Raw genomic sequence first — 18,903 nt, 5'->3', positions numbered from 1 at the left:
TTTCGTGAATAAAGCCATGACACGTAATCAAGCATTCAATCCCCAGCTAAGGCCATCTTCAACCCTTTACCAAATGTTTCATCAATTCAAATTCGAAGAAAAAAATTGATAAAAATGCTTCTCCAGTCCTTTCATTAGATTAACACCAAATCAAGGGAGAACCAAATGTTTCATCAAATCAAGGGATAATTATCCACCATCAATTCCTTCACCAAATTTTTTTTGGTAATATTTTGTAAATTCTAAATACCTTTTGTGTCCATCTTTTCTTAAATTCAACGGTTAATATTTTAAATGCCTAGGCCTATTCCTTTTCTAGGCATCCCACAAAGAGGAAATTTTAGAAATGAGATTTGGAGTACTCAATTTCAAATCTAACTTTTGGCCAGATTTTTTACTCAAATTTGATGGAAAAAAAGTGAAGGGCTGGAGATGGCCTGAACATCAGGCCAGTCAAATTTGATTCCAACCATTTCAGTCCAGTTTTGGACCATTTATAGGTCCTTCTCGAGCCTACAAAATCATCGAAATCGTTTACTTTTTAGAGTTTGTTGAGAATATTGATCATGTCAAAAATCACGTTGATCAGATATCATTTGGTATGATTTCTAAGTGCATGAAGTTTGTAAGAAAATGCAACACTGTATTGCAACTTATTTGACACTAGTATCGGAAGACAAATGCATTTCGATATTACATTAAACAATTTAAACTATATGCGATTTTTGGCAATGGTCAATATTCTCAACGAACTCTAAAAATGAACTATTCCGATTATTATTGTAGACTAAAAAAAAATCTACAAATGATCCAAAATTGGACCGAAATGGTTGAAATCAAACTTGACTTTCCCTTACCCAGCATCGTACTCTCAAAAGGAAGCCAAGCTTTGCATTTTCAGGAGTAAACAAAAACAAAATTTTTTTCCCGTTTCCCGGAAAACAAAAATACTAGTACACCTGAACTGTGTGTGTGTGTGTGTGTGTGAGAAGAGAGAGAGAGAGAGAGAGAGAGAGAGAGATTGAGATACTCCATGATTCTATCTAGAAGCACGCATCTATAAAAACATTCTGTGAGAGAGAGCGAGAGAGCGATGGCGGAAGAATCAGAGAAGAGGTTTCACGCAATCATGGACAGGCTTTTCCACGCTCCTCACAAACCTAAATCCAAATCAAGCCCTACCACTAACGCACAGCCAGAGTCCACTAGGTAATCTTCGTTTCTTTTTGTGCTCTTTTATGTTAGGGTTAGTGCATTTCGTATTACTGTATCAGAGCTCTTTGTCTATATTTCAAGCTCATATTTCTCCGTTTTTTGTTTACGTTTTCTTAGTATGTTCTGCATTTCATCATCATCTTTTATCAATCCGTGTGAAGTTTGCGAAATATTATCAGATTCGTTTTGTGTTCCTAGTTCAATTTGTTTTTCAAATTGTTAATTTGATTGAGTTCTTTCTGATTTGCTTGGTAGCTCGTTCAGAGTTCAGTTGTCAAGAGGTAAAAAACGCCCGAATGAGGGATCAGTATTTGGACAGAAATCAAGGGGGGATATGGTTGAGAGACTACAGAATTCTTCGGTTTCGGGTGGATCAGTTCAAACTCCGGTGTGCAGACCGTGGGACCGAGGGGATCTTATGAGGAGATTAGCTACATTCAAGTCTATGACATGGTTTGCTAAACCCCAGGTTTGATTTTAGAGTCCACTCCTACCGTACTTTTATGTTCTGTCTCTCTTACAAAAATCTATTATCATGTATTTTGTATGAAGCTAAGTGTTATCACATCTTGACATGGGTTATTTGGTTTCAATTGGTCATCCAATGGGTCAGGTTTCAAACAAAGTGATGTTTGGAGTTTGAATTCAGAAAACCCATGTCTGAGTTCAAATTCTTCCACGTAAGAAGGTGCTTGTTGAATAGTTAGATATTGCCTTAAATTGTCGAACAATTTCTGTTGTTCTTTGGTTTTACGACCCACGCTAGCTGACCTGCTAACCCTTAGCCTAACCACGTGGCTCAAAAGGTTAACCTTAGGTTATACAGTAGCTACTCGCGAATCCTTATATACTACCATTTAATCTTTTCAAATTTTCCCGAATTGGGATGTGGGACTTCACAATATATCAAACATTGTTGGAGGGCAGGAGTTTTGTTTTGACAAGGAGAATATAAGCACGACTGAACTGGATTGTCCTAGATTAGCCTTCGGCATACTGAAGCCGAGACCATCGTCAAACATATACGTTGACTGTTTATAAATTTACTGATGTTTCATTAAAGGGAGGGGGAAATCTAACAAGTTCAGAGTACGGGAGGTTGGTTTAATTATCACTCACGCGGGATTTTGGCTGTATTCTCCACAATTCACTCCCTAAACTAGCAACTTTGTTGTGAAATCAGAGGGATATTGGGTTGTGTGTCTAGCTGGGTGTGTTAAGGAAAAAACAAGAGACGCAAAAGGAATTGCTTCTTTGAGGGAGGGAAGGGGGAAGAGAGTACGAAGTATATGTGATGGGACTTTTTGATAGAGTAGAAGGTGAAGGACTTGATAATTTTAAGGAGGGAACGTGACCCCTCTCAGCCTATAGTGGTTCCATCTTTGTGGTTGAAGGCTATCGGTCCTATATGCAAGTAATTTGTTTTGCGCTGCACTGGAAATCAGGAGATTAGGAGTATGAAATCTAAGCATTTGGAAAAGAAGGTGATGGCAGGGAGCTTCGTGGGCATCTCAATAAGGATTTACAAATATGTATGTGAACAAGTGGGAATAATTGGTTGGTTCTTTGTGAAGCCACAAGCCCTTTCTCCCAACCCACACGATTGCGCCCACAGATACAGAAGGAAACTGCCACCAAACTAGTGGAGGACAATCTGTTTCTGTTTATGGAACCATGCTCCGAAAAATTAATTTTCTCTGTACTTTAGTATTTCGAGCTTCCAAGTTGCTTACACACCTAAGATATGGAACACGGCAATATGGGAATTTAAGTTTCAGTATTTCACATCGTGTTAGTATGTTAGTATAGTGAGTTTGATTTGTCAGTTAGAATTTTTATTTCGCACCCCATTGTGCATATTAGAAAACTGTGTAGACAATATAAGTTGTTTGACCTTGTGCTATACTTCCATATTAGAAAACATGTGCATGGTATTTTTTAGATTGTGTAAGTACTCGGTTCATTTGTGTTTTTCTATTTGGTGCTCATGAAGTGGTTTTATCATAACATTTTTTTGTTTTTATTAGGTAGTAAGCGCGGTAAATTGTGCTAGAAGAGGTTGGGTTAACGTAGATGTGGACACCATTGCGTGTGAGGCATGTGGTGCGCGTATTTTCTTTTCTACACCATCATCTTGGTCCCACCATCAAGGCATGTATTCTTGTCTTTTCTCTTTTTTGCTCTGGGTATAACTGTTATTGTCATTTCTTTATTTTGCAGTAGAAATTGATATGAGACTAATATTATATTGTTTTAAATATATGGGAACCCTTCTAATTTTATTTCATTTGTTACCTTTCACTGCTGTATCCAGTTGAGAAAGCAGCACTAGTTTTTAGCTTGAAGCTGGATAATGGACACAAGCAACTCTGCCCATGGATTGACAATACCTGCGATGAAAAACTATCGCAATTTCCACCTACCCCGGCAGCAGTTTTGGTTGATGAGTACAAGAAGCGATTTTCTGTACTCCTTCAGCTTTTAGCTCTTCCTGAGATTTCATTCTCGGCCATCGATTATATGCGAAGCCCTCAGCTAGAGAACTTTCTCAGGGGATCTTCAGGTGCTGGGGGCAGCAGTTGGTCTCCAGACATTTCTCAAGCAGAACACCTGGGAAATGAAAACGGCAGAGATTCTTCTATGTCATATTATCAGGTTTGACGATTGTAGATTAGCAAGGGCTGCAAGCTCGATAGTCAATACTTGTTTCCGTGTCATTATGTTCATGAATTTGAAATTCATGGTTTAAAGTTTTGGTTTTGTCTTCACTCAGCACTGTAAGGCACTTCTTAGTAGACGCTAGACTTTTAGCGATTTAACAGCAAGATATAGGAATGCCCCCAGCATTGATTGGCCTCTGTCTAAAAATGAAGGTGTTACTCATTTTACATCAGTCTCTTCATATCACAAGTTTTAAGGGGATTGGCCTATCCCCTTACATCAGTCATAATAATGGTGGGGATTGGTCTCATTTTACATCAGTCTCTTCACACTATTATCTTCACTGCCATGGGCATTCTAATTTCATTAGCCAAATCTCTATTCACCTGCACATGTTTGCTTTGGTAATTAACGGATTTATAATTGAAATTTTTTTGTGTCCTTTTTGATCAATTATTTTCTTATCATGAAAACATAGCTTATAACTACACTGGCAGTAGCACCAAGACTATAACTAACTACTGCTAAACAAGTAGCCAGATACTGAGGAGCACAAGACATCCACCACTCCCAAAAGCTAAGCCTGCAACTCTAGAAGAAACATTCCAGACTTGAGATATGCCAATCAGCTACCAATATTTACCAAGCGGATGGCAAGAAACTTGAGAGTTCTTTAGCACACAGCTTTGGATGGTAGGACTATCCTCCCTAACACACCCAATGATACTAGAGCCGGGATTAGCTCTTGGAGGGGAATCAAAATGTAATTTTAGCTAAACGAGGGGGTGTTTTCCTTTTAGGGACAAAGTGTTCATTTTTATGATGTGTTTGGCTCCTAAATAATTCGGCTTGCTTGAAGTGAACCTAGACTGCAAAAAAATGAAAGGCTTAAACATTACAAATGGTAGTTAGGTTGCTTGAGTCTAGGATATTATGTCAGTGAACCCCCTAAGGGAACTCATCTCTCTCTCTCTGAACTAAGACTTCTGCCTTCTCTCTACATACAAACACCTAGGGTTTTCTCCGCGGGGGCGGGGGTGCGCCTCCTCCCTCCTCCCCCCGGGCCTTCCTCCAATCTCCTCTCTCTCTTCTCTGTTTTTTCTTTTGCAGGCGGTTTGAAGCTGTGGTGGTGGTTGTGGGCGGTTTTCCGCTGGAGTTGAGCTCAGTTGCTGCCCTCTCCGATTGTTTTTGGGATCTGTGATTTCGCGGATTCATGGCGATTGGTGGCTGGCTTCAGGTTCTCGACGGCGGCGGCCATCGGCGCTCCCTCCCTTTGCTGCTCCTCACTTGCCGCGTCTTCTGCTTGTCTCCACTCCTTGGCTTCGTGCTTCTTCGCCGTTGGTTTGCCTGCTGGATCTCCTGCTAGGGTCATCCGGATTTGCCTAACGGCAAGGTCTGGCCCGGCGGGGGGTTGTGGGAGCTAGGTTTTGTTCGCCTCCACTGGTATTCCTGGGATCTACTGGTTTCTTGGCCTAATGGCTTGTGGGGCGGTGACGGTGTTTCGGTCAGTTTGGTGGTTGACTGGTTCTGCCGTGGTGGCTGGCGGTAGATTCGGTGGTGTTTGGTTAGGTTGCAGTATGTAGGGTTTTGTTTTTGGGCTTTATTGTTTGGGCTTGTCCCATGTATTCTAGGCTTGTAGGCCTTTTAAGGGTTTGGGCTTCAATGGTATGGGCTTGTCCCATTTTATTTGGGCTGTTAGGCCAATAGGGGTGGGCTTTGTCCCAATGGGTGTTCCCCTGTTTGGCTTCTCGCTAAACTTGGGTTTAGGTCTTGGATGGGCATAGGATTATTCTTAGCGTTGTAGGTCTTATGGGTCTCCCGTTAGGGATATGATGCTATCACTCCTTGTTCCTATTAATCTTTGTAACAATTTCAGAGATTAATGAAATTTTTCGCTTTCAAAAAAAAAAAATTGTAATTTTAGCTACTGACATAGTGATACGCCCTGAGAAAGAAAGGTGGTCAGACCATCCAATATGTTTCTTACCCCATCAAATCCTGCCTGTGATTTTAAAGATATTGACAAGCTGGCCTGGTGTTGTCTTTGATGATGCTCCAAATTTTTCTTTTTTCTTATTTGGTAACAATATCAGCTGAAGGAACTTGATAGCTTTATTGCCTACCCATGTCCCATGTAATTGTAATTTGCTGACTGCGTATACCGAGTGTGATCATGTCATTGATATGGCTTTTCTCAGTTGCTACTGTCTCCATCTTAGTTGTCTTTTACTTTTATTGTCTATCTGTTTGGATGAGAAGAAAATGATTTTCTGAACCTTTTATAGAGGTTATGCATATCAATGTTATTGATGTTACTACAGTTTTAAGACGTTTCTTACCATTTGCAGGCACAAAAAATCATAAGTTTATGCGGATGGGAATCTCGTTCGCTACCGTATATTGTTGAGTGCAAGGACCAGCAATATCAATCTAGTAAAGATGCCCATCCTCCATATTTATCTCATGGGGTCGCTGATGGACATAATTCTAGCATAGTTACATATTCTTCTATTGTGGATGAGACCATGGAGGCAAATGATGATCCATCGGCTTCCAACAGAGTGCAGTCTGATCCCAATTCTGTTGTTTTAGACTGCAGGCTTTGTGGAGCTAGTGTTGGATTATGGACTTTCACAACAGTTCCCCGGCCTTTGGAGTTCTTAAGACTAGTTGGATGCACAGAAGTCGATAGTGAACACGATTCTGCATGCCATGAAGAAGCTGTCAATCGTGGTGATATCAGGACTTCTGGAACCCATGATTTGAGTATTGTAAATGGTGTGCAAAATAAGGAAGGAACATTGAATACCGCCTTTACTAGTGCCACATCTGCAAGTGGAAAGCGGTTGAATTTAAGTTTAACAATTGCTGGGGGCCCTCCGCCAGCAAAACAGAATTTCAGAGCAACAATCTCTTTGCCTGTTATTGGGCGGAATTTGAGATCCCGGATTTCCTCTGATCCAGATTTTAGAGATCGTCTGTGTGCTAATTATTCATTTCAGGGAGGTAAAAGTCACGTGGAGATGTCGCTAATGTCATGTTTGGATGAGGATATCATTGAGCAGGGCAATACACTAGCAGACAGAAATTGTGGCATATCATCTGAGGGAAGTAAAAGTGGTTTACAGGGATTCCCTGGAACCGATACACCAGATTCCAACAAGGAAAAGCAGGTAGAGAGTTCTCCAAATTGTGTGGATGGCGACAGCAGAAAGGACAAAATGCTGGAAAACACTGAAAATATTCAAGCAGTGCTGGTTTCTAGTAGTTCTCATATCGGGGACTCTTCTGTTTCTACCACAAGTGTCTCTGAGACTAGAAGAGATGGGGAAATTGTTGAAAATGATGTTTTGATGACGGTTCAGGCTGGTGCTAGTTCTCTGGAACAGGGTCCTGTAACTGGTACAGTATGCGGTAGTGTGGTCAAGGCGAGATTGCAGCCAGTAGAGTATGCTGTCTTGCCCTGGAGTATAGGTATGAAGACTTATAGCGCATCTTCTGGATTCTTTAACCAGAGTCTTCTCTCTTTTTTTCCTTATGCTGTCCTCACTTTCCTTCTTATGTCACGTAATTCGTCATTGGAAAATGGAAAGCAGACGTATTTTCATACTTCTTGTTGAACAAAATTCAGAATGTTTATTCTTCTCCCATTGGAGGTCAATTTATAATACAAGCTACCTATCAACTAAGGAAACAAAATCTTGAAATAAGGAAATACACATAATCAAATATACAGATTCCTAAACTAGCTACCTAATTTATTTTCCTTCCTAATTTAAATATATACAGCCAACACTCCCCCTCAACTCCCCCTCAAGCTGGAGAGTATATATCATGTACACCCAGCTTTCAACATATAGAATCAATGGTAGCTTTGGGAAGAGCTTTGGTGAAAATATCTGCGAGTTGAGACCCCGTAGGAACGAAAGGAGTAGTAATCTCCTTAGACTCCACTTTTGATCGAATGAAGTGACAGTCAACCTCGATGTGTTTAGTTCGCTCATGAAATACTGGGTTGTTAGCTATATGAATGGCAGCCTGATTGTCACAATAGAGAGGAGTAGGATCATGTACTGGAATCCCGAATTCACGTATAAGAGTGAGTAGCCAAGTGAGTTCACATGTTGTTTGCGCCATAGCTCGATACTCAGCCTCAGCACTAGAACGAGCAAAAACTGATTGCTTTTTACTTTTCCAAGTAACGAGATTACCACCAATAAAAGTACAAAAGCCGGTGGTGGATCGACGGTCTGCAGGAGATCCTGCCCAATCAGCATCAGTATATCCCTCGATGCGAAGATGACCAAATGATCGATAAAGAAGTCCACGTCCTGGAGCATTTTTAAGATACTTCAAGATACGAATGGCTGCCTCCATATGAGGAACACAAGGACGAGTCATGAATTGACTAACCACACTGACTGCATAGGAAATATCAGGTCGAGTAATAGTAAGGTAGATAAATCTACCTATAAGTCTCCGATAAGCTTCAGGATCATCAATCACCTCACCATCATCAGGAAGTAACTTTAAATTAGTATCCATAGGAGTGGCAACAGGTTTGGAACCAAGATAACCTGTATCTCTCAAAAGATCAAGAGCGTACTTCCTTTGAGACAAACTAATGCCTGCTTTGGATCGAGCAATCTCAATACCAAGAAAGTACCGAAGCTTGCCCAGATCTTTAGTAAGAAAACTAGAGCAGATGTGACGAATCAAGCTTTGAATTTCAATACTATCACTGTCAGTGATGACAATATCATCCACACAAACAACCAGAATCACAATCCCATGATCGGTCCTTTTAAAGAACACAGAGTGATCAGCCTTACTTCGAATCATGCCATGAGCAACAACAGAATTGCTGAACTTATCAAACCAAGCACGGGGAGACTGTTTGAGGCCATATGTAGATTTACGAAGTTGACATACACTCCCCCCCGTGGACTAAAAACCGGGCTGTCAAGCCATATAAACAGTCTCAGACAAATCCCCATGCAAAAACGCATTCTTGACATCCAGTTGATGAAGTGGCCAATCATGATTAGCAGCGAGAGATATAATAACACGAATAGAGTTGAGTTTGGCCACTGTAAAGAATATCTCGGTATAATCAATGCCATAGGTTTGAGTAAAACCTTTGGCCACGAGGCGAGCTTTAAGACGATCAACAGTGCCATCGGGATTATGTTTGATAGTAAAAACCCACCGGCAACCAACAATATGAGCCCCAGAAGGCTGGGGAACCAAATCCCAAGTATGATTCAAATCCAGAGCACGCATCTCTTCTTGCATTGCCGAATGCCAACCAGGATGAGAAAGAGCTTCCTGATAAAAGTCTTACTAATAGAAGAAAGTGATACAAAAAAAGCTTGAAACGAGGAGGATAAACGATTATTCGAAACAAAGTGAGAAATAGGATGAGATGTACAAGTACGCGTACTCTTTCGCACTGCAATGGGTAGGTCAAGAGAAGAAACTGAAGGTGGATCTGTAGACGGCGGAGGAGGCGGTGGGGGAGAATGAGGAGAATCTACTGGAGCAGTAGCTGGAGGGTGACGAACGTAGACCTGGGTAACCGAGGGTCTGGCAATATCAGGAAGTACCTAAGTATTGATTAGTGGATCTTGTAAGTGAGTGCCTTCTTGAGAATAATAGGGAACCGTCTCAAAAAAGGTGACATCGGCACTAACAAAATGCTTACGTAGTGTAGGATTATAACACCTGTACCCCTTTTGTGTTCGTGAGTAACCAAGAAAGATACATTTATGAGAGCGAGGATCAAGTTTGGAACGATTAGGGTGCAAGTTGTGAACAAATGCAACACAGCCAAAAAAATTTGGGGGAAGAGGAAAGGGATTCTTATCAGAAAACATGACTTGAAAAGGGGATTTACCTTGTAAAACATGAGTCGGCATTCTATTTAAAAGGTACACAGCAGTAAGAACTGCATCTCCCCAAAAATATTTTGGTACATGCATGTGGATCATGAGAGCACGAGCAATGGCTAGGACAAGATCATTTTTTCGTTCAGCACTACCATTTTGTTGTGGGGTACTGACACAAGTTGTTTGATGAATAATGCCTTTAGAATCTAGAAATTGCTGAAAAGGTTTAGCCAGATACTCTTGAGCATTATTGGTATGAAAAACCTTTTAAGTTGGCATTAAATTGATTTAGGACTTCAGCATAAAAAGATTGAAACACAGTAAAGATTTGCAATCGAGCTGTAAGCACATAAATCCAAGTTAAACGAGAAAAATCATCAATAAAGGTAACAAAATATCGAGAGCCACATAAACCAGTGATCCGGGATGGTCCCCAAATATCAAAGTGAACAAGAGCAAAAGGGTGCAGACTAGGTGAATCAGTGCGAGGAGAAAAAGTAACTCTCCGATGCTTACTAAGTTCACAAGTTTCACAATTAAAAGTAGAAAAATCAGGTAAAGATGGAATTAAAGATCTAAGGTTAACAGATGACGGGTGCCCTATACGACAATGCCACTGATATGGTGTTATGGTAGAATGAAGAGCAGATGGATTGAAGGAACCAGACGACTGGAAGTAAAAAATGCCATTCTTCTCATATTCCCCACCAATCATATCCTCTGTGTCTTGAGATCCTGAAATTCACAATGAGAGGAATAGAAGGTTACTGAACATTGAAAATTGTGGGTGAGTTTTTGAATGGATAGCAAGTTAAAAGGAAAGCCGGGTAAATATAAAATAGAAGTAAAAGTGAGACCAGAAGTATGATATGTGCCAATGCCATGCACTTGAGTTTTTGTTCCATCAGCAATAGTAACATAGAAAGGAGCAGAAGGAGAAATAACATCAGATAAGAGGGACAAATTACCAGTCATATGGTCAGTAACTCCAGAATCGAGAACCCAAGGTGCATGGGAAGAGGAATGAAGACATGTGTTACCTGAATAGACAACATTGGCAGTGGAGGAAGAAGATGCATGTGCTCGTTGGATCATAGAATCATACTTAGATTTAGAAATAGTGATCTGATCGGACTGAACAGACTCAGATGGCTCCCCCTCAACCATAGCTCAGATTGATGACAAATAGCCGAGAATTTGAGAGAGAGGGTTCCGAAAAACCTTTAATACTCTGACCCAGTCTGACCCAGTGAGTGTTGAGTCAATTTGGAGGTCGCCGAGAGGTTTCAAGGAGACTAGTGAGCAGATCGAGACTCGTCAGAGGCAGAAGAAGACTCACCGGATGTCAGGAAGGACTTGCCGGACGTTTTTGGAGAGATTTTGGAAGGTTTTGAGAAGATCCGAGGCTTGCTGAGAGGATACGACGGTTTTTTTTTTTTTTTTCGAGATTTGCTGAAGCAAAACAAGGGTCGCCGGAGACTGCTAGGGTTCCGGTGATGTGGCGAGAGAATCGACGGTCGCTGATCTGAGAGAACCAGAGGTTTCACAGAGTTTCAACAATGGTTGCTGATGAGAGATGATAAGAGACGATCATTGATGAAGCTACTATCAACTAACAAGAGACTATCAATGAGAGAGAATCGATCAGGATTGAGAAATCCCGATGCGAAGCGAGAAGAGAAACAAAAAAGAACAGTATGATTATGTAACCCGCTCTGATACCATGTTGATCAAAATTCAGAATGTTTATTCTTCTCCCATTGGAGGTCAATTTATAATACAAGCTACCTATCAACTAAGGAAACAGAATCTTGAAATAAGGAAATACACATAATCAAATATACAGATTCCTAAACTAGCTACCTAATTTATTTTCCTTCCTAATTTAAATATATACAGCCAACGCTTCTTTTAGTGTGTTCTGAATGAACTACGTTTATTATTTATTTTTACAGATTGTACTCCCCCCTCTCTTTTTGATACAGATCTATGATTCTGAATCTATGACGGGCCACTTGGTTATGCCTTTTGTGGTTTTTCAAATCTTCATATGTATTTTTGTGGTTAACTCTGACTAATTTTTACCGATATTTTGTGTCCCTTGTTTCGAGTTTGGTATGCCTTTTGTTTGAAATTGTGTTATCCCCTCCTGGTTGGCAAATTGGCGGTTTAGGCCTTTAGAATCTCAACCATTAGGGGTGACGTGAAAGGCTGGAACCCTTTTGACGTGAAAGGCTGGAATGCCTTGTTGGTTTTGTTGATTTGAGAGGGTAAACTGGAATGACTTTTGGTTCTATTCTGACTGGCTATCCTTATACTGCAGAGAGAGCATTCACTGTTATTGCCTCTCACCCGCAAATTGGTTTTGTATTCACATGTCTGTGCTTGAGATAGTTGACTTCCCTTAGCCCTGAGATGTACTTAATGTCGACAAAACGAGGAAGTGAGACCAAAACTAACATTGAAGTGAGACCGAAACTAACATTCACTAACCCCTCAGTCTCTTCCTGTATCATCCTCCACCTCCCTTCTCGTCCTCTACTGCTATAGATGCAGATCTCCTTAATCCTGTTTTTGGTGGAAAAGCTAGTGCCATGGAGTAAAATCCTTTTAGATCAGACTTCAGATGTTTAAATGCAAGTGCCTAGTAGACATGCATATGTCAAGGAAAGGACTGTTTGTGCAACTAGGCCAGGAGCCTAGGATAGAAAACCGAGTGACAAAGAAACAGGTCTACTGCAAATATGTAGGCTATAAAGGTGGTGGAATGATACAGGTTCCCTATAAGCCTTCTGTTCTTGCAAATATGAACCTTATGTAGGTGTCAAACTTGGTTTCCTTATTGAGGCAGGTAATGTAAATTTAACTGGAGAGAATTGACTTGGTTTGAAAATTTTGTAGTACTTGCACGTTTATTGACTTAACAGGTGATCTTGGTTCTTAAACTCGTGTCTGGCCTTGTAGGCTGTGGTTACACATAATTGCATGCTCTAATTCATATATCTTGTACAAAGGACCAGGAGTTCAGTTGCATAGTTGTGAGATTTCTCCGTGGCTATTCATTATTTGGCATATTTTGTACAATTTATTATAGGTTAGTAGGACGTTTTGCTTCTAGCAGGTTACTTTCAGTACACTTTATTCTCAACAATCACCTCATTCTGTAAATACAAAGCGATAATCCTGTATAACATATGGTTGTTCCCCTCCTCTGACCTTTTACTTTTGGGCAAACTCCAAAAATCAGGTATTAATCAAGTGGTGTTGTGAAGTCAACAAAATGCCCTTAGTTGTGCTTGTGAATTTTATGATTGTAAAATGTGAACGGGTCCTTTCTCTTAACTCTCATTTTGCATGAACACTTTTGGAAGATTTCGTGCTGGCTTCATTGGCTTCTGACTTTGTCAATCTCTTGGTTGCCAAATGTTTTCCTTTTTGTCTCCTTTTTTTATTTCAATCAGACTTTGTAGAGCTGTGGATTTATGTGGAAAATTTGACGAATTGGTCTCTCCAATTTCCAGGGAAGAATAAGGATCAACTACCATCAGATAAAGCAATGGAATTTGATCCAATTAGGCAGCATAGGCATTTTTGTCCCTGGATTGCTTCAACCGGCAATTCACCTCCAGGATGGCAAAAAACACTATCTGCTTTACAGCGCCAGAAGGAGTTTTTTTGCCCTTCATCCCCTAATGCTTCATCGTCTTCCTTGATTGAGGTAATTTGAAACCTCCTTTTATATTCGCGAAGAACTAGCATTCAATCTTCAAGCATGTAGCTGGTAATCTTTATTGCAGAAAAAACATTGGTACAGAGGGGTATTAACTATAGACAGTTATGTAAGGTGTGTATCATAGAAAAGTAAGTTCTATGCAGATTTGTGGTTGGTCACGCACTTAGTGTTTCGATTTTATGCATTTTCTTGGTGTGAATTTTTATACTCCGTATATTTTTTTAGAATTTTTTGTCCCTGACTTTTGGTGGTGTTGGTAACCTATTGTCTGAACGTCTGAGTAGTTATGAATGGGTGTGTGTGGTGATCATGGAAGATGAAAAATTATAGGGTCTAGCTACGGAAGTGTTTAGTGTTAGCAACTAATTATTGTGGCTAGTTATGAAAAGTTTGATATGGTGTGTACCCAAAGGGTTTTCCCCTTTTCCTCAAGGAAGCCTCATTTTATCGAGCATGATTGCGGGACATTTTTTATAAGGTAGTTCCGAATATGGTGCAGTTAAATCCTTTTGCATTGTAATAAGGATCTCCATCCTAAAAATCATGCATGGTGGCAGAAGTTGCTGTATCATGCCTATAGTTGGCACAAAGTCATGTGCATTGTAATAAGGATCTCCATCCTATCAAACATGAAGGCTGGGTCTGATAATGCATATGTTGATTATTATGTTCAGAGATTTGCCAAGGAAAATGGTAGGAACCTAATGAAAGAAATGTAGCTTCTTCTACTCATCATTGTCCTTTTATCTTTTCCATTTCCTTTGCCTCTACAAATCCTGATCCAAACACAGCATTAGCACTGCAGATGAACATGTGTGTAGGTTTACCCACCCATACTAGCCCTAATTATGAATGGTCTGTTGTCACATTCTTTGCCCGTGTATCTATCATCACCTCTCTTTTTTTGATGGTCTTTATCTTTCATCACCTTGATCTTTGTTTACTTCTCACAGGTGGATGATCCTGTTGCCTCAGTCAAAAAGCTATTCACGCCTCCATCTGCAAAAAGAACGAAGCTGAATCCTGGTCCAAGGTGATCTACCGGAATTGTTCAAAATTTGAAGGGTGTCCGAACCGTTTTCATGCATGCATAGAATGTCAATTGCGATGGTCGAATGCTTGTGCTGAAAGAACACTCAGACCTTTACACCCATTGGAAAAGCCATCAAAGTGAATCTATCTTTCCTTCTCTTTTGTATTCTTTTCTTGTGTTTGTATTTTCCTTCTCTTTTGGATGAGCAGAGTGTTGTATCTACTAGTATAGACGCATGTGCTGTTTGCAGCCTATGCACCATATGCCTGTGGTTTTCCCTGTATTCTTCTTAAGCCGGCTTAAACAGTGGAACAATATATTGAGTTTTTGTGAGCAGAAGTAATAGAATACATCGATCTTGCATTAACCTGTTTCTCTTACAAGAAAAAAAATGGATATTCAAATGAGGATTCTTGAATAACTTTCGGAGTCAATCAAACAAACCGCAATTTGAGACTACTACCTTCGCGTAAGGGCGGTTGAAGCCTCTCTCTGCAACTACAGCCCTCTTATCTCCAATCAGCTTGGCCACCCTGTTTCCCAAAACAAACGGCAATGTTAATTACAGACAAGAAAGGGAGGTTTAGCAGTTCTCACTTTTCAGAAAAGGCAGAATCCAGGAGCTTGCGATTGAATGTGCTTTTATTACTTATCCTTCTCAATGGTCTGAGGGATCCTGCAGTGCAGCCGGTACTAGGGCGGCAATTTGGCCGTTCATTTCGGGGATGGATGACTCGAATTTTAATCCGAACAATCGAAGGCTCGCGTCAATAGAAACTCGGATTAAAATCCGAGCCGTCCGAGTCAAAATGGACAACTGGATCAGCCGCCCTACAACCCTTGTAATGCAAATTGCACTGCAGGATTTTCCATTCACGTATATAATGGAGTACATTTTTATTTGAGGAGGATAATAATTTCCTTGGAAACAGGAATACGAGTTCAAGGGGCCTTGTGAATATGTTTTCTAAATGATCAACCATCTCATTTTATTTGAGGAGGATAATAATTTCCTTGGAAACCGGAATATGAGTTCAAGGGACCTTGTAAATATGTTTTCTAACTGATCAACCATCTCATTTTATCATGTTGAATGTTTTTCTAAACATCTTTTGCAGCTACATTCAGCCATTTTTGGTTTACCATGTTCTTTTTTTCGTTTGTTCTTTTTGGTTCACTATGTTCTACTTCTGTATGGCTGACGGCTAGTGGCGGAGCCAGAAATTTAGTGTAAGGGGTACTTCTTGATCATAATCTTCAAAATATTTACCCAACTTAAGCATGATACTAGTTTCTTAAATTATAGAGATGTGTTCCCTACTTTTAACACACAATCACCATTAATTGAAGAAATCAAAAGCATAATGAAAAGTCCCAACAATTAAATTATAAATCTAGGTCCCAAGCATCTAAGAACACAACTTAATTAATAGAGATCAGATACAAAAACTAAATAATCAAAAGCTTAATCTTATTTTAGTTGTGTGACAAATAACTATAATTAAGAGAGAGGAGGTTGTAAAATACATTAAGTAACAGGTTGCTTTCATTATTTGTAAACATATGAGTGATTTGTTTGGTAATTTTTATACATAAAGAGGAATTGGTGCAATAATATCATCTAAAGGGATAATAGTGACATGATCCAAAAATCCAGGGGGGCACGTGACCCCTGGTCCTATGCTCCCTCCGCCCTTGCTGGCTGCTACTCGTTATCTTAAGCTATATTATAATGAAGTTTTTTCTATTGCACCATCCAACGTCATTTACCCTACTACATTACGGATAAGTTGAATCCCACCTTTGTCAACCCACTCTAAACTTAATGTCGATGGATCATCTATGTCTAACCCAGGGTCTTCTGGTTTGGGTGGTTTTTTCCGTGATTATCAGGGTTAGTTTCTTCGTGCTTGTCAACGGTCAATCCTTATCAACTCCAATATGGTTGTTGAATTATGGGTGGTAAGGAATGGTTTTATGGTTGGCTTTGGTTTTCGGTTTCACTAATTTAATTGTGGAAACTGATTCTTGCTTTGTTTTTAATGCTTTTGGCAGGAAACAGGTTCAAGTGAGGTGTCTGCAAGGCCTTCGGCAACATTGTCTCTCTCTAGTGCATAGCTTCAATAGTTTGAAGCTGACTTTTGGTTACCGCGAGGCCAACCAGGCCGCGGATGTTTTGGCCAAACAGGAAGTGCTAAGGTAGCATGGTTTTGTTGTGTATATAGTTTGCCCGGCCCCAAGCTTTTTGGTTAATGTTTTGTTGTCTGATACCGGTAGCGTGACTGTTCCTTATCTTGTAAAAATGCAACATTCTTGTAGCTCTATTATTTTAATGTAATATAGTTTGGGGGTTTTCCAAAAAAGAAAAACATTTTGGGAATATTGAAAATTTCATTCAAAGTCTAAAGACATTACAAATGATTTCATCACATAATACAAGAATTAACCAAAAACTACTGATCATCTAGACACGAGCACGTACACATTGCAAGCTCAATTGACATATACAACAAAGCAGATCGAAAAACAAGTTCAGATATCGGATCAGCGACAGACGCGGCAGTAGAGTATCTCTAAGGTAAGCTCAGCTCACTGTAGGAAAAAGCCCGAATGAAATCGACTAGGGGAGGAAAAATACAGATAATAAAGTCAAAAAATAAAATGAAATAAAAAAAACCTCCAATCATCCTCAATGTCATCAAAAGTGCCGCGCTGGATTTGGCGATTTATTCGCCGGAGGAGAAAACATAACCAAGCCACCCTTGCTACACAACATCATCATATCCGACCCCACAAGCACTATACCTGAATTACTAAACACTACTACTAGTATTTGTAGCAACTAGTAGCTGTCAATTATTAGTCACATTTTTATTCATGAAATGGGTAGGGATGCCATTTGACATTCAAGCTCAAATCTGAGTGATAGTAGGGCTGTTTGTGCATTGTATACTACTCTTAGTTGAATTTGTGCATTGTATACTACTCTATAGTTGAATATTTGTGCACAGGCCGAAAAACATGCAAATGCAGGTAACACTACATTTCAAAGGCACAAATGTTTACTGGCCCTTCACTAGTAATCTCTTGGAGTACTTTTTTTTTTAAAACCTATTTTACTATTTTGTAGATTGACAAATTAAACAATAAAAAAGGATTTGAAGTCCCAAATTAACAGCCAAACCTGAAATAAGGAGAGCTAGTATTCTCCTGCACAGTCTTGACCTGCCCAATCCTGTGCACCACCTCCATCCCCTCCAACACTCTCCCGACCACCAACGCTGCCGCGTCCAACTCAGGCGAGTCCTTGGTGGCGATAAGGAATTCCGTCCCGTTAGGCTCCGTCCCCACCTCCTCCTCATCAATCTCCAACTTCCCTTTCCTTGCAACCAACTTCAACTTGGGAGGGGGTTTCAATGGATCCCTCACAATGATGCTAACACTCCCCTCTACATTCTTAGTAGTCCCTTGTTGACAACTTCCATTCAGTACTCTCTCCCACTCTTCTCTAAGCCTCTCAATACCCAAATTCCCTCCTCCTCCTCCTCCTGTTGTCTTTGCCAGCTCAGCATCCACCCCATAGGATCTTAGCCCACCATGTTGTACATAATTAGGCATAATTTTGACGAACTCCTTTCTTCTGTAACTGATTCCAGCGGCCCCACTGACAAAGTCGCTAAACTTGGCAACGCTAGCTGGGACGCTGTTACCGAACAGACCGATAACAATGCGACCGATCGGCTCCCCATCGATGGATATATCAAGAAATGCTTTCTTTGTTGGAGTTCTGTCCAAGCAACCAGAATTAGAAATGGTGGTACTTGAATTCTCTTCCTGTTTTCCATTTCCGTCGGTGTTTGGGGGGTTTCCTTCGGCCTGTGTCTTGGCAAGAGGCTTTAAGAGAAGCAGAGAGGAGGTGGTGGTGAAAATTGCGAGGTCCCGGCGGGAGAATCGGCAGTGGTGTTTGAGGGAGAGAGTAGATGGGGAGGTGGGTGAGTCAGAAATTGGCGTGGGAGGAGTTTGCGGACGGAGGAGTTGAGCTGAGGATTGGAAGAGCTTTGCGGTTTGCCACATTTTCTTTTGCGAGGAGGGTTGGGTGTGGGTTTTGTGTGCGCAAATGTCTCTCTCACTGCTTATTAAACAGCTTTGGGTTGTATAACTCTCTCTCTCTCTTGCGCATGAGATTGTGTGGATAAGAAAAACGAAAGTCAATCTTGTGCTTGTGATTTGTCCATTGGTTGATTATACATGGGCGTAATATCATCCTGTACAGCTCTATTGTAGGCCATTACTGGGCATGCACAAGTGTAATGCAATTGAGAATTAACATTTTTTTTTTTTCCATTTGTTTTGACAAATTTTATAAACGTTAT

At 40.4% G+C, this 18,903-nt stretch overlaps 2 protein-coding genes and 1 long non-coding RNA gene across 7 annotated transcripts; 1 reads left to right on the top strand and 2 right to left on the bottom strand.

Annotated features, from left to right (window-relative positions):
- The first annotated feature begins 884 nt into the window (after positions 1 to 884).
- Positions 885 to 14,897, top strand: LOC131335679 (uncharacterized). Of its 2 annotated transcripts, none has more exons than XM_058371149.1 (7): positions 885 to 1,209; positions 1,480 to 1,684; positions 3,243 to 3,366; positions 3,530 to 3,870; positions 6,225 to 7,350; positions 13,286 to 13,482; positions 14,451 to 14,897. In XM_058371149.1, the coding sequence occupies exons 1-7, from the start codon at positions 1,094 to 1,096 to the stop codon at positions 14,532 to 14,534; spliced, it is 2,193 nt and encodes a 730-aa protein (XP_058227132.1). In that variant the 5' UTR covers positions 885 to 1,093; the 3' UTR covers positions 14,535 to 14,897. The 2 variants fall into 2 exon arrangements, with proteins under 2 accessions (XP_058227132.1, XP_058227131.1); XM_058371148.1 differs by having other exon boundaries at positions 1,471 to 1,684.
- Positions 13,795 to 18,743, bottom strand: LOC131335680 (peptidyl-prolyl cis-trans isomerase CYP26-2, chloroplastic). Of its 4 annotated transcripts, none has more exons than XM_058371152.1 (3): positions 17,715 to 18,730; positions 14,994 to 15,063; positions 13,795 to 14,496 (listed from the first exon to the last, which is right to left on the bottom strand). In XM_058371152.1, exons 1-3 carry the CDS (start codon positions 18,602 to 18,604, stop codon positions 14,485 to 14,487), a joined length of 972 nt encoding a protein of 323 aa, XP_058227135.1. In that variant the 5' UTR covers positions 18,605 to 18,730; the 3' UTR covers positions 13,795 to 14,484. The 4 variants fall into 4 exon arrangements, with proteins under 4 accessions (XP_058227135.1, XP_058227133.1, XP_058227134.1 ...); XM_058371150.1 differs by lacking the exon at positions 13,795 to 14,496 and adding an exon at positions 14,823 to 14,898 and having other exon boundaries at positions 17,715 to 18,731; XM_058371151.1 differs by lacking the exon at positions 13,795 to 14,496 and having other exon boundaries at positions 14,871 to 15,063; positions 17,715 to 18,743.
- On the bottom strand, positions 15,772 to 17,706 carry LOC131335681 (uncharacterized). The gene is made up of 2 exons (XR_009202579.1): positions 17,517 to 17,706; positions 15,772 to 17,485 (listed from the first exon to the last, which is right to left on the bottom strand). It is a non-coding gene; the product is annotated as an uncharacterized LOC131335681 (long non-coding RNA).
- Positions 18,744 to 18,903: the final 160 nt, after the last annotated feature.

This window comes from Rhododendron vialii, chromosome 8a (genome assembly GCF_030253575.1).
Source record: "Rhododendron vialii isolate Sample 1 chromosome 8a, ASM3025357v1".
Classification (NCBI taxonomy): domain Eukaryota; kingdom Viridiplantae; phylum Streptophyta; class Magnoliopsida; order Ericales; family Ericaceae; genus Rhododendron; species Rhododendron vialii.
This window is presented reverse-complemented; position numbering and strand designations above follow the sequence as displayed.

What these genes read in the sequence shown, in the direction of transcription:
- LOC131335679 (XM_058371148.1), top strand. Translation starts at nt 1,094, where the DNA reads ATGGCGGAAGAATCAGAGAAGAGGTTTCACGCAATCATGGACAGGCTT. An exon ending in GCACAGCCAGAGTCCACTAG is followed by an intron (nt 1,210 to 1,470) that starts GTAATCTTCGTT and finishes TTTGCTTGGTAG; the next exon opens with CTCGTTCAGAGTTCAGTTGT. An exon ending in ATCTTGGTCCCACCATCAAG is followed by an intron (nt 3,367 to 3,529) that starts GCATGTATTCTT and finishes TGCTGTATCCAG; the next exon opens with TTGAGAAAGCAGCACTAGTT.
- LOC131335680 (XM_058371150.1), bottom strand. Translation starts at nt 18,604, where the DNA reads ATGTGGCAAACCGCAAAGCTCTTCCAATCCTCAGCTCAACTCCTCCGT. An exon ending in ACTAGCTCTCCTTATTTCAG is followed by an intron (nt 15,064 to 17,714) that starts GTTTGGCTGTTA and finishes TTTGGGAAACAG; the next exon opens with GGTGGCCAAGCTGATTGGAG. An exon ending in TCAACCGCCCTTACGCGAAG is followed by an intron (nt 14,899 to 14,993) that starts GTAGTAGTCTCA and finishes TAAGAGAAACAG; the next exon opens with GTTAATGCAAGATCGATGTA.